This window comes from Embiotoca jacksoni, unplaced genomic scaffold (assembly GCF_022577435.1).
Source record: "Embiotoca jacksoni isolate LCO1_2020_lvr unplaced genomic scaffold, fEmbJac1.0.p SCAF_46, whole genome shotgun sequence".
Taxonomy (NCBI): domain Eukaryota; kingdom Metazoa; phylum Chordata; class Actinopteri; family Embiotocidae; genus Embiotoca; species Embiotoca jacksoni.
This window is the reverse complement of record NW_027185399.1, coordinates 169,768-184,761: the sequence shown is the minus strand read 5'-3', so window position 1 is coordinate 184,761 and position 14,994 is coordinate 169,768. Positions and strand designations below refer to the sequence as shown.

The 14,994-nt window shown below is 41.1% G+C and overlaps 1 protein-coding gene across 9 annotated transcripts in view; it reads right to left on the bottom strand.

Moving 5' to 3' along the window:
• Positions 1-14,994, bottom strand: part of ptprt (protein tyrosine phosphatase receptor type T) — a 258,730-nt gene that overhangs the window by 118,149 nt on the left and 125,587 nt on the right. For all 9 annotated transcript variants that reach the window (XM_069169709.1, XM_069169711.1, XM_069169713.1 and 6 more), the window contains exons 13-14: positions 12,375-12,651; positions 2,215-2,251 (exon numbers count right to left, since the gene is read on the bottom strand). In XM_069169709.1, the coding sequence (XP_069025810.1) occupies positions 2,215-2,251; positions 12,375-12,651 (314 nt within the window). The remainder of the gene's footprint in view (positions 1-2,214; positions 2,252-12,374; positions 12,652-14,994) is intronic.

Genomic DNA, 14,994 nt, shown 5'->3' with positions numbered 1-14,994 from the left:
CACTGCTTCAATTCAACCAAGGCCAAAGAACCAAGTTTTTAACAAGCAGCTTTAATGTCATAAATGATATATCATGTTAATTGGTGTGTATTCAACTTCTGCATCAAACACAAGTTTTGTTACTATTATGGATATGCAAATAAAAATAAATTTGGGGGCACATCCCAATCTGAGCCTTTCAATATTGCATATCGTTGAAACCAAATCTGTTCCAATTTATCTACCTAAATATCAATTAAATATGTATCTAGCACACAGAAATAGCAGCTTTTAGCCTTGGTTAAAAACATTTTTTTTTAAAATGACTGACCTTATTTTTTACGGGTGATCAAAATACAGAACATTTAATTATTGAGATGATATCATAACTGGGAGAATGGGATTCCTAAAATTGAGCTCAGCTGTCTCTCTGGGAGTGTTGAAAAAAAAAAAAACGAGGTGTACCTGCGGCTGTACAGCAGTCTTGCCTCAAAATCTTAAGATCGTTGAGGCTGCAAAGAGCTCATGAAAGAAATGATACACAACTCAAATTTGGGTTTGTCAAAAAAAATGAATTAATAAGTGGCAGTCATGTCACTGGTGACAAGTAAGTTTAAACAGTAAAAATGATAATCAGCGCGACTAAAATGAGAAGATAAAAGCATACCAGGAACAACAGGCTGGCAGGACAAGGCATTAATTAAGAAAGTGCTATTAAACTTCAGTTATTTTGGTCCTGGAACGTCACTTTAGGTATCGTGTATTATTTCACTCCTCTGTCTGTTTTTTTTTGTACTTTTCTTCTTTATTGAATTGCAAGCTTCTATCATCTGGTCCGAAAACGTGGTTCTTTGGTTTTACCTGCTAATTCACACTCACGTTCTCTGTCCTCTGACAAGATGCATCAAGCTATAAGTAAACATTAGTTCAGCCTGAAAACACCGCCTGCATCTTTTTTTTTTTTTTTAACTCAAAAGCCATACCAGCTGATTTCACTGATTAGAACAAACTGAACCAAACCAGAAATCAGCTGCTGTAGCGAGAGGATAGCAGGTATTGCAACAAAATTAGTCACAGGCATTTGCAAGGTTAGCCACCTGCATTGCATCAGAACGCTGCCCACATAATAGAAACTTTCAAAAAGAAAAATACATTTAAAGTAGATTTAGAAGTTTTGGCGATATTGATAGATTTAAATTGTTTTTTTTTTTTTAATTTAAATAAAATAACAAAATTTGCATTTTGTAATATGAAACACAGCCACAAAGTTGAAAGCTCGTCTTTTCCCAAGCATACATACATGCAGACAGACAGACAGCAGTGTTTGCACACTGAAGACCTCCACCCACAGTACGTCCCACTCAGAAAAAAACACAGGCTGGAAATGGATAGAGCAAGAAAAACAAGAATGATAGAAAAGAGAGGAAATGTGCACAAATGAGCAATTACGGCTTCAGAACTAATAAGACAGTGAAGGAACAGAGAAAAAAGATGCGGAAGAGTCGGATCAATACTCGATGCAGATGAAAAAAAATGAAATAAAAAAGAGAACGAAGGGGGCGGGGAGAAAAAAAAAAAAATCAATAGCAAAGCTGAAAAGCTTTCAGAGCACATTGCCAGGCACACAAATGGGTGTATTTGCCAGAGATGAGCACCAAATAAAGATGGGAGACACGGGGAGAGCAAAACAGAGTAGGATGAAATGGGTTTGGGGGGGGGGGCTAACAGTTTAGCCTCCATCTACTGGGTTTAATGAAGGCGGTCAATCGGTATGTGATGGCCCTGATGTTCCACTTTATACCCCGATGAGCAGCATGGAAGTGGCGTCAGATTGGAGGAAGATAGAGTGAGAAAGAGCCCAAAAAAATAAATAAAGATAGAAGATATGAGCGAGATTATAGGAGAGGAGATGAAGAGAGAGAATGCTATGCGACGAAATCATGCAGGTTAACGTGGTCAGGATGTGGGTTTTGCCCGGGCTAATGGTTGTGGGTTCACCTTTTTTTTTTTTTTTTTTTTTTTTTTCTTCAGTAGAGTTTGTGTGTTCATCTCATCGAACACACTCAGGACACTTCAAGATTATTCTAAGAGGGGGGGGGGGGGGGGGGGTCGTGTAACAACGCTATTCTTCAAAACGAACTTGACAAAGAAGGTTAAAAAACACAAAGCGGACATAAAAAATAATATCGTATCATCATGACTGTCGGTTGAGTATCAATGGAAGGGTGCTCATACCTTTGTTAGCCAGGCGGACACAGTTGATTTTGGTTTCCTGTGGAAAGAAGAGGGAGACAAATACAAAAATTAAAAAAAAGACTGTTAAGATAAAACTTTTGGCAAATGGGATTGTGTCTTTACTTTTCACATTTGGACCAATCACCTTGTGCATTCTCAACTGAGGATACCGCTCATCCATTAATGTGAGTCTAGGTATGCGAAGATTATTGTTTCAAAAATGTCCTTGATTAACAGAAACGACAGTATCGGCAACAACAGATGCGAGCAAATCAAATCACCAGGTGAACAGTAAATACTGATTCAGTAAAGAGGACACGCTTATTATCAGGCTGGTTAGTATACAAGTATTTGATGATCAAAAAAACAATGCGTTTCCAAACACTTCCTCCTCATAAATTCAGTGCCATGTTGATATTTTTTTTTTTTTTTTTGTAAATTACATTTCAAAATAATGAGAAAAAAAAAATTTGAATTTTAGATCACTATTTAAAAATGTAAAAACTAAAAGAGTGACCCTGGTTTTTGCCGTGAGCTGAAATGAGATTTGTCTTAAAGTCAGGAAATCAATTAAAAATCACTGTCATGCTTTCAGAAGTTGGTCACCAGTGATTAAACCGTTTTTTGATTACATTTTGTAGTTAATGGGCCAAAACAAGCTTCCATATGTGGATTGAAGGCGTTCTGCATTTGCACCACCGCGCCGATGTTAGTCCTGATGATCAATGAGATCATGAGACCATGTTATTAGTTTCTGATTTCGTCGCGTTCTTCGATACACTCACCTGCTTGATTTCTCTCAGAACGTGCGCACGCAAACACGTCGTTAATATCAAGATCGATACGCGTTAGTGTCGATTACATCCATCATCCATACACATCCACTAATGAACAAAAGTACACATCATTTATTCTCTTTAGTGCTTTTTCTTTTCTTTACAAAATCCGTTGTTGTTTCATTTTTACAAAATATTTGACAGCAAACTGTTTATGCTGATGTAGAAAACTCTAAAACTTATTCTACTGCAATTGTATGTTGTTGAATTTAATAACAACATTTTTCTGTATATTTTTAGTATCGTTCAGGATATTGTTATCGCAAAAAAAAAATACAGTGAAATATAGTGCAGTTATTTTAGCAACACATATTGTCCCCCTCTAGTTTAGGAATATTAAATATGACCTGCGAATTGCCAAGTCGGTACAACCTCTGTCTCCACGTATCACGGTTTGGGGGCTACCACCGTTCCCGTCATTCTCGGGCTGTCACCAGCCGAAGCGACATGTACTTTTCTTTTTACACCCGCTCTTTTTTTCATTCCTTCCCCTTGCTGCTGTCTTTCCCTCTTTTCTTCTCCCCCATGATGCGCTGTCACCACTAAGTGTACCTATCTCACCCACTTGTCATACACAAGATTGGCCTCCTTCACATGTTGGCCCATTCGTCTTCATCAAAGACAATGACTACAGCAGCTGCCAAAACTGACACCTGTCCCCTCAGCATTAGAACAAAATCACTCCCTTGGTACCGGCCCCCTTTGTACCATTCACTTTCTTCCAAATGGTGCTTTTGTTTCAGGTTATATTAAAATTCTTCAACAGCGAAAGGGTGGAAATTGAATCTTTTTTTTTTTATATATATAATTTTTTTTTTTTTTAGGGAGAAGAAATGTTTTTCAAAGATTGTAATTCAGTTATATTCTGGCAGTTAAAACAAGAGTAGAACTTCATTTGTTTTTCTTGGATTTAGAGTTAAAAAGCAGACAAAGATTAATTGGTAATCTAGCAAAAAAAAAAAAAGAAAAAATGATAAAGAAAAGAACAATAGATCGATGGTGACAAACGGTAACAGCTTGTTGCTTAGTTAGCTGCGACACACAAAAAAAACATCTATTCTTTTGGGGGCTCTGATTTGCATAATAGTTACAGTTAACTTTATGGTTTTTAAGAGTCCTGCGAGTTGCTTTGCATTGTGTAGGTTCCATAGCTGAATAGCGGTATGTGGCAGTCGTCCAAAAGTCAACTGAACTGACTTTTCTAAAGCCACAGATCAGGATTTTTGAAGCTGGACACACGACACGTTTACTCCACCACAGTATTTAAAAAAAAAACACAACAACATGATTTCACGTTGTTATGTCTTATTGGCATTATTGTGTCCAAAAAGCCGAGAAGACAAATGCTCGCGGATGATGGATGCGCTGCACGTCTCCGCACATGAATAAACACACCTGCTTCCACTACGTCTCTGTCTGCTTTCCATCTGTCTGTCTGACTAATAACCGGCGAAATACCCGGCTCCCCATCTACTCTGTTGTCATCCTTATCCGATTCCCTCATTGGACTCCCGTACGTAATTCAATCGCGGGCGCCGACAGAAAAGTGAGAGTGAATGCATGTTAGCGCACAAAAAAATGAAAACACAGATGGTCTTCAGCAGTGATTAGTTTGCATTTTGTGTTGCGTGCTCGTCAGTAAACAGGAAGAGATAATAATTCACCTTGTCGACACTGTTATATGTTTGGTTTCTTGGTGCGGGTTGATCCTATATTGAAGTATGGATGTGTTTTCCTGTTGTTGTTGCTTTTATATATATATATATATATATATATATATATATATATATTATCAAAGGTACCATAGATGCCTTAGGTTATTGGAGATACTGGACGATATCAACAATATTTCCAATGCAGGTTAAGCAACAGGTTTTGAGTTGTGACATTTAAAAAATAAAAAAAAAGAGACTAAAAGTCATGTATGGTGAAATTCTTTGATTGGATGGAAGCGACCTCAGGGCACAACATAGTAAAGCCAAGAGAGTCATTATAGATAGTCACTTAACAGCTTAACAATGATCCAATGAGCGGAAGGAAAAACCCTCGTTCAACATGGAGAAAACCTCCAGCAGAACAGCTGAAAGGAAAAACTTGACAGCATTTCTGTATTTAAACGCATGAACTAAGTTTCTGTTTTGATTGAAGATCGAAAATAAATTGAAATGTTATTCCTGAAATGTTATCTTTACCATGAATTTACACCACAATGGCTAACATCAGCTCGTAGCAGGTAGCTCGTAACATGAGCTCACCGCTGCTCAAAAATGTTAGCCGGTTATTACCGTCTGTCAAAATAAAACGTGCGCGAATTTGGTATTTAGAGTCGTTGAATATTAATGATACCAGTACGGACTACAACAGCTGTGCAATCGTGACATCCCTATGTGGAATTATTGCATCATATATATATATATATATATATATATACATAGAGATATATATACCGTTTCTTCTGTCGACCTCATCCGAGCTACCGATGCATACATCTAAATAGACCGTAAGAGAGAATCTAATTAAAGTATGAACCCTCAAAAGCAATATATGTCAAATCCCGACGTCTTTGATATGCTCGTGTGTTTCCTGCATGTACATGGCAACAGGCGCCGCAGGAATACGATCGCTTTTCTGAGCACCAGCGGCTTGTGTTTCCTACAAATTGGCCCTATCGTGCCTATTTATGGCCCATTTAGAGACCCGACTGTTCGCGGGTTCGCGAGGCACCGTGAACAGAAGTGCTGCCTTCGTCTTGGCTCATGCTAATGGGCCCAAAGCCTCACGGGGTTACAAGAAGCAAAGTTAATAAATGTAGGGCCAATTTATTGCCCTGCCTTGATACGGCGAGGTTGGAGACCAGAGGAGGGGAGTTGTTTACGGGGGAGACACTGGAGACACAGTGTGCATGTTTCCGTGTTTGTAGTAGTTAACTTTGTCGAGCCTGACGAGAATACTAAGTGTGGACGGGAGATGCAGCTGCTGTGTGGGTGAGTTCTCTCTCGCTCACTCTCTCTCCATCTATAATCTTTCCATCTTTCCTGCTCTCTTCCTGTCTTGTTTTTCTTTTTTTTTTTTCCTTTCAATCACAGTTGGTGGGGTTAGCGATCGGACAGACTGGCATGTTTTCCGACCATGTGTGTTTTTCTGCCCGACTTATGGATGCTGTGATTGACTGGCTTGGATTCTCAGGAGACCCGAGGTACCCCGGGGTAACAACTTCCTCTGTAAGCCTTTCTTTCTTTGTATCTCTTTGACAACCTAAGTTTGGCAAAAAAAAAAAACTCTCTCTTGCACCAAACGTCTTGATGCTCGCGCAGACTGAAACTGATAAACAAAAAGACACCATATTGACTGTAAATAAAAGTGTTCGTTGCTTCCGGCTCTGAAAAACGAGGCCGGTGCAGAAATGTCTTAAGATGCAGTACCACCGAGCGCCACTAGAGCTCGGCTCCAAAAAGCCTCCGGCTCCATAGACTCCCATTCAACTAGTTTCTTAAAATTCAATGTCAATAAAATGTCTCCATCAGTTATCTCGGTGTTGTTAGCTAAAGTCGCTCCTTCTTATTAGTTTTCTTGGCGGTCCGTCTGAAAATAATCCCTCATTCATTAGAAAAGAAGATTCAAGAAGACCTGTTTTTGGGAGCGTGTCTGTTTGATTGACAGGCCTGCGGGTGCAGTCAGGTTGCGGTTATCGGTGGACGGGATGTAGCATCTCCGGCTTTCCAATCAGATCGAGTATGATCCCCCCCCCCCCCCATTCCCCCTCCCCCGCCCCCCCATCCCCACCCGCACAAATACGGTCAAATACTACCTCCAAACCGCCACGAACTAGCAAAGATGGCGCCAGCCAAATTCCGGGCATACTGGGAATTTCCCCGCTCGGAAAGTCTGAGATTTTCATGACTAATTTAGGTCACAGTAGTTAGAGCAGGGTGTTGTGCAGCTAAACAAGACGAATAAACTATATTGACAGACAACGACAAGTGGTAACGGCCCTCCCGCACGGCAGGTACGATGAAGTTCGTTTGCTGGCTGTTTCATCTGCTAAAAAAAAAAAAAAAAAAAAAAAGACACGTAGAAATGTAGCGTAGAAATAATAACGACCTCCACGGGTGATAATGAGGGTTGTTTGTCACTTTCCTGTACTTTGTCGTTGTCACTGGAAAGCTCTCAACTGGGAAGTCGGAGGTAACCGAGTGGGAACTTTCCCACTTCCCGGCGCTGCCTGAACGCACCATTACACACACACGCTGGTTGATTGGACTAATGGTCGTTACTGATGAGCATCGGACTGAGTCCGTCGCATGCACGTCCACGCAACTATGGAAACGTGTTCGCACAAAATTTCCAAGTACTTTTCCAAAAGCCAAAGGTGAGGAAGTGTGTGTGCGTTTCTCTCACACACACACACGTGCGCACACACACACACACACACACACACACACACACACACACACAATAAAAGAGCATTTATGGATTCTGAGTGCATCTTGATTGACATTGACTGTCAGTTGGTGAAATCTCTTTCTGTCTCTTTCCTCCAAACTCCAAAATCTGCACTCTGAGGCTTCCTTAGTGTGTGTGTGTGTGTGTGTGTGTGTGTGTGTGTGTGTGTGTGTGTGTGTGTGTGTGTGTGTGTGTGTGTGTGAATGACGTTGATTGTCAGAGTACCTTGACCAAACCCTGAGGCTTTTTACTTGTCAAGAAAGGTGTCTGGCGGCATTTTTCACACCGCTGGAAGGGCATGTTTTTCCATGTGTGTCACCGTTTCCTTTTGTTTTGTCCCATTTCTCGCCCCATTTCTTCTTGCCTTCTTCTTCCTCCTCCTCCTCCTCCTCCTCCGTCTTTCCCTTCCAACAGTTCCAACCTCATCTGTCTTTTTCTTCTCTCCCTCCTTTTTGGTATCCAAACTTTTTTCCCTTTAATCTCGGTCCTTCACGTCACGTATTTGAACCACTTAACTGATGCTGTTAACCATTTGGACGAGTAAAAATAATAATAATAATAAATCTAGATGTCTTGTTTCACTCTTAACATCTTTCATTGACCATCTTTTGCTCCTCTTGTCCTGACCCCTATATCTGGTTATGTTTAGGGAGTGACATTTCTGTTAAGGTTAGAGAGATCGTGTGGTTTTGTTTGAATGTAATGTATCACTGTCATTTTTTTTTTTCCTGCAATAGACCTCAACACAATATTTCCCCTATCTCTGCTCTTCCACCGTTCCTCTTTATCCCTGCTGGTTTCCATCTTTTGCCGCCGGTATTAAATCTTCTTTAAAGTCTCTTTCACTCTTTTTTAGACTTTTTTTTATTCCCCCTCCCACAATTGTCCCCCCCATCCCTTCCCTAAGTCCCAAATCATTCTCGCTCTTACTACTTTTACTTCCAGCCCCGGGCACTTTATTCTTGTCTGTGTGTGTGTGTGTTTGCCTTTAAAGTGTGTGGTGTGTGTGTGTGTGTGTGTGTGTGTGTGTGTGTGTGTGTGCGTGTGCGTGTGCGTGTGCGTGCCGTGTATGCTTGCGTGACATCACAAAAACATCGAGGGAGACATCGAGATTGCCGTCGGTGAGTCGTCTATTAATGTGCGGAGCGTCGACTAATTGGCACAACGATGGGAGATGAGAGACTAGCATCAGACTGATGTCCCCCTGGTGGTGGTGGTGGTGGTGGTGTGGGGGGGGGGGGGGGGATAAGTCAAAAAGCAAGAGAGGACAAAACAGGTGGACGATAAGAATGAGAAGGGATGCACAGGTAGCCTGGTGTTAACCAGTCCAGATTTCATAAGTGAATTCGGGTCTAGGCCAAAGACTGTTTATAAAAGTGTTCGTAGCTTCTGGCTCAAACAAAATGAGGCCAATGCCGAAGTGCCTTAAGCTGCAATACCACCGAGTGCCACTAGAGGTCGGCTCCAAAAAAAAGCCTCTGGCTCCATTGACTCCCATTCAACTTCAATTGAAGTCAATAGAGTTATCCCGGTGTTGTCAGTTAAAGTCGCTCCTTCTTATTAGTTTTCTGGACGTGTCTGTTTGATTGACAGGCCTGTGGTGGAGTCAGGTTACGGTTATTGGTGGGCCGGATGTAGTACCGCCTGGTTTCCTATCAAATCGAGTCAAATCCACTGACAACAACCAATTTTTAACACGGCAGGGACATTTAAGCTGTAAACCACAGTCAGCACAGCCAGGCTCGCGTACAGGTGGAAACAGGAAAAGGACGCAAAGAAGAAAGGAAGGAAGGAAGGAAGGAAGGAAGGAAGGAAGGAAGGAAGGAAGGAAGGAAGGAAAAGGAGGAAAGAGTGCGAGATAAGATGAAAATGATGAAAACCAAAGGGAAAAATAAAGAGGAATGAAAAACTAGACAAGATGGGAGGTTTGAGAGTCGAAAAGGGTGAACGAACAAATAACACAAGAGAGATGAAAGAAGCACAGATCTAGAGGAGGAAGGATGGAGATTGAGAAAAAAAAGAGTGGACAAAAGATCGAGGGTGAACGGTTAAATGAGAGCACAGGTAGAGAAGATTAAGAGCAGATGTGAGGGACGGAGAAAAGACATGCTGGGAATATAAGAGATAGCAAGACGGAGGGAATTTGGGAAAGGGAGGTGAGACATTAAAAAAAACACGAAAGTGGAGAATTTCTTGTCTCTCAGAAGAAAGAGACAGAGATGGAGAGTGGGTGGATTGAGAGAGAGAGTAAAAAAAAAATGTCTTCTAAATGTTTCTCAAGAGAGAAAGTGACAGAAAATGAAGAAGAAAGAGGAAAGAGAGACATTCTCCTGATGATGGACAGGTGGAGCTCAGAGAGAAAAAAAATAAAAAAAATTAGCCAGATTATCCAAGACAGGCGACGAATGAGAAAACAGGCTTTCATCCATAGGATCAAACTACGACAAACCGGCCAAGTCCTCTAAAATGTAAATGAAGAGTTTTTTTCTTTTTTCTTTTCCAATTTGACACATGACTGACAGCGAAGAAATTAGAAAAATTACAGGACTTTGTGGGAGACTGCAGATAACTTAAATCCTTGATTGACAAAAATATCACTTTCACATATCCTCACTGCATCGGTGTATAATGAAGAGATTGAATTCAGACAGTTAAATTATTAATAAAAAAATACTGACATTCCTCTTTGTGGCTCGGCGGCTTAATTCACAGCAGATCCGCAGGCCAATTTAATGTCTCAGTAGCCTGTGTGTGACTGTCTAGTGATAATTAGACAATTAGAACCGGCTTTTATTGTCGTTTTGTGAGAAAGGAGACGCGTCTTTCAGCCACAACCAGCTCGGTTCAACCCGTTGATGGGCTGTTGTGTGTCTGACCGTCACCGCTAACTTCCCCAGATCACGTGATTATGAGTTTAATGCCAGTGTGCATTTATTACGATGTTCGCATGAAACACGTGGTTATTTCTTAAAAGTTAAGTTTTGCCTGACCTCAACCACGTCGGTTTCCAAATGATTTTGTTTTCCTAAGCGCACGTGACACCGATATGACTCACGAGGCGAAATACGTGACGTCGACACGCTTCACCCTAGTGGACAGGTGTACGTATTACACGCTTTGCTGTGGAACTGCGTTGTAAGATTATGTGTTCAGAGCAGAGTGAGCATGTCTGCATGAGCATGTTTTTTATTCAGGAGCACACTTAATTCAAATATATTTCTTTGACCTTTTTTTTAGCGCTCAGAACCGGCTAACTCGCCTAAAAGTACCGTTGGAAAAAAATCCCACGTTTTCCCAATCTAAGTCACGTAATGAAATGCGTCTATTTAAAATGTGTGACTGTGATAAGTTGCTAGTGGATTTTTGTGTTTCGGTTAAGATTTGGGTTCAATTCAGAAAAATTTAAAATATTAAAACTATCCTCTTAAGAACAATAAAGGAATCAATAATTTCATAAATACTCCAAAAATATGTTTAAATTAAGCTTTGGTGACACTTTTTTTTTTATTGGAAAGAAATGACATGGATGACATGATGACATGACCTGGAACACGTATACTTATGTCCCATTTCATTTGATGAAAAGAAAAATCCATTTATTTTTTATGTGTGTCAATTTTTGTTGTGCCTGACTTCCTTATCAAATCATCTGGGTTACGCTGACTGCGCACGTGCACTTTGCTTTTTTTTATTTACCTTTTCGTCACAGAGCCCCCAACAACGTTCGAATCCGTGATCCAAACAAACCTCAGACTAATTGGATTGACTGGGATCCAATCAAATGTGGAACGCTGACGTGACCAGATTTAGGGGGTTTTCACATATACATATACACTCACACACACACACACACACACACATACACACAGACACACACACACACACACACACACACACACACACACAGACACGAGTGACATCCACATGCAAAAAAAAAAAAGCACTAATACTTTTTAAAAGCACGCTCATCTGCTCAAAGTCTCTCAGTCATGCGAGATATCATCCGCTCACACCCACTCGCGCACATCCTCTTTCTCCGTTGTGAGGGCATTGTGGGAAATCTGCTTTCTGGAGGAGGATATTACATCACGACATCAGCCGGCTCGCCCGGCCTCTCTCGCTCTCTCTTTCTTTCTTTCTCTTTTCAAAACTGAGTTACCGTGGTTACGGCGGGGGGGGGGGGGGGGGGAATTAAAGCGAGCCTCGAAGGAGTTGGGAGTGTTATGGAAATTGGAAATTCAAAAAGCCAACTTCCAGTTGTGAGTGAGTTATGAGAAACGAGGCGGGTTGGGGAGGTGGGCGTGGTTGTTGTTGTTGTTGTGTTCGCAGGTGGTATATAATTAGCAGACCAAAAAAGGAGAAAGAAAACAGATGCATTCTGGGAGTGAAGATGCCCAGAGGAAACTTCCTTTCTGTTCATTTTGTTATTATTTTCTAATAAGGTGAAAGATAATGTTGAACTTTATGTCCACTTCAAACTCTTCGCTTTACTGTAATCTTGATGTTTGGACCTTTTTTCTCACCTGCTGTGACGTCACCAAATTAGGGTGTGGCCAAACGTTTCAAATTACACTGGTGTACTAAGGGATTAGCAGTTTTCTGCTCTGCGTGATACTAAGATGGTTTGTCTCAATAATCTACCGCAGCATCGTATTTAAACAACATGTAGGGGCACCGAAGGTCAGGAGATATTCTAATTACACACACATGGCCTTTCAGGAAATGTGCAACAAAAATGTAAGTTGTTTCCATTGGATAAAACCTTCACTTAAACTAAGCATTAATATTAATCTCATGGTCAAATCCCATTTTGACCAATCCACCTTTGAAAAATTCTCTTTCCATATCCTGGTAACTACGTTTTGGAGGATTGACACTCACCCCGTTGGCTCTGCTCATGGCCTGGTAGTAGATGCTGTAGCTCTTGGCGGGCGACAGCGGCGGATTCCAGAAACCGCCGTAGCTCTTGTTGTCGCCCACCGTGAACGGCTGCACGACCGTGAGGCTGGACGGCGGCAGTTCGGCGGCGATGTAGTAGGGCGAGTCCAAGACGGAGGCGTTGCGGAAGCCGACGGGGGCGGAGAAACACTCGGGGGCTTCGGGGGCGGCCCGCCGGGTCTTGGACTTGCGCTCCTCCTTCACTACGAGCTGGTAGGAGCTGGAGAGACAACATTTTATTCTTTAAAAGATGCTGCTCTTGTTTGGTTTAGAAGTTTTGAAACTTTCAAATAAACTGATAAAAGAAGGTAAAAAAAAAAAATAATACTGTTGGGGAATCCAGTTTTTATCTGACATTAAAATTTCACCAGGTCAAATTTGTGCGAAGCTTTCGATCGGTACAGTTGGGCCAGGTGTTGTGGGACGGCATCAATGAAGTGTTTTATCCAACACCTACGGTATATCTCCGCTATTCAAGCACCTGCTACTGAAAAGTCTTAATCCGCAGAGTGCTTCATATATTTTTTTTTTTTTTGGGCCAATAAAAGCATTAGCAGAAGAGAGCTGAGGTCTGCGAAGAATCCTTAGAAAAATGCCTACTGTGCTTTTAAAAGAAAAAAAAAGGAGGCTCATTTGTTCCAAGGGTCAAATAGTTTATATACTTTGGAAGCAAACTTTGGTTAACTTTCTAACAAAGAAACTGGCAGAATAAAGTAAGAAATATACTCTATATATATATATATATATGTGTGTGTGTGTGTGTGTGTGTGTGTGTGTGTGTGTGTGTGTGTGTGTGTGTGTGTGTGTGTAAATCGGAATTCCTGTGATGGTAGACATTAATAGATCTTTTCGAAAGTCCAGATGTGTCTTGTTTCCCCTTTGTGTGTCCGTTTAGTGTGCGTCGACTCCAACAGTTGCGCAACGTACCCCGAATGTGCTTCAGCAGGTGTGCGTTTGAATACGTGCGTCGAGGTACGTTTATATACTCGAATGAAGGTCTATCTTTGTCTATGTAGGGTGGGGGGAGGGAGTGTTGGTGGTGGTGGTGGTGGTGGTGGTGGGGGCTCGCATGTGTGTGTATGTATGTTTCCATGTGTGAGAGGCTTCATGAATGGCTGATGGGGCTCCTTCAGTGGTCAGGACAAATGCGGCGGCGGCGGCGGCGGCGGCAGGCCCCCCTTTCGCAATTACCTCCGTCCTCCACGCCAAGAACTCACTTCACAATTATACGCAATTAGGGAAATGTATGTTTCTGTGAAGGGGGCTGAGGCCAATTATCCCCCTCCACCCTCTCCTCCACCAGGTTCCCGTTTGGCAGCTTTCATAAAAGATAATTGCTGATGACCAAAGATGAGTTTCTCTCTCGTTTTTTTTTTTTTTTTTTCTCCCTGGAACTGTCACCGTCTTTGCCTTTTTCTGGTTAGAATATCCATTTCAAACTAATGGCTTTCACAGGCTGCAGACGGGATGAAGCTGAGACCTGTAGCACAAAGGGGGCGAACGGGTAATTATGACTCTCCGTGTGTGTGTGTGTGTGTGTGTGTGTGTGTGTGTGTGTGTGTGTGTGTGTGTGTGTGTGTGTGCGTGCGCGCGAGACACATGAGCTTAGGTGTTCTCATATGTGTCTTTTTTTAAATATATATGTGCATGTTTTTGGTGTCTGTCCGTGTGCTTTCTCTTATTGTACTTTTTCTTATATCAAGTTTAAGTAAGTATATTAACTTTAATACCTTTACAGACGGGACATTTTTTTTTTCAACTCAGAGCAATAGAAAAAGTAAGGGAAATTGTAAAGTGGAGGCATCCTAATACGTGTAAAAATCAAAATAATTGAGGAAACTTTGGAAACATTTTGAAATTTTGCCAAACTTTATTAATTAAATTGACGGCTGACAGAGTTAAAACTTGAGTTGGGAGTTTAAACTTTGAGTTTAGGGGCTAGTGAAGTATGTATATATATATATATATATATATATATAAAAATGTATGTATGTATATATGTACATATATGTCATCCTGATGTATAATTTTTCATTATTTTTGCTAATTATTGTTGTTTATCCCTGGTGTTAAATGTATTTTTCTGAATTGTCTTTGTGTTTTATTGTTGTATTTTGAAGTCTTCCTTTACACCTACATTTTTACTACTTTTACATAGTTTTGTAAACTTTTTGTCCCGTTTGTTTGCTTGTTTATTTGTTTGTTTCTTGGCTTTTTGTTTTATAAATGTGCGCACATCGCTTTGACGTGAAGCCCTTTGGGCTGCACATTTGTATGGACGGCGTTATGTAAATAATAACCGAGTCGTATCTGTTGAATGCGTTCCAGTGCATGTGGCTATGCTAACGTGTACATATTTCTGGCCTTGTGTGTGTTTCTGTGCGTGTAAACATAAGTGCATATAACTATAGAAGACTATGATTTTTGGATGATTATCTCAATATGTGTTGTATGAGAGCAGTGTACAGACATGTTTTCCTTTGTGCACCCGTGCATCGGAGTTGATCTCAAACGATTGTATTGACATCCGCCGTTTGCCCTTACAGACGCCTCCTTCTGTGTG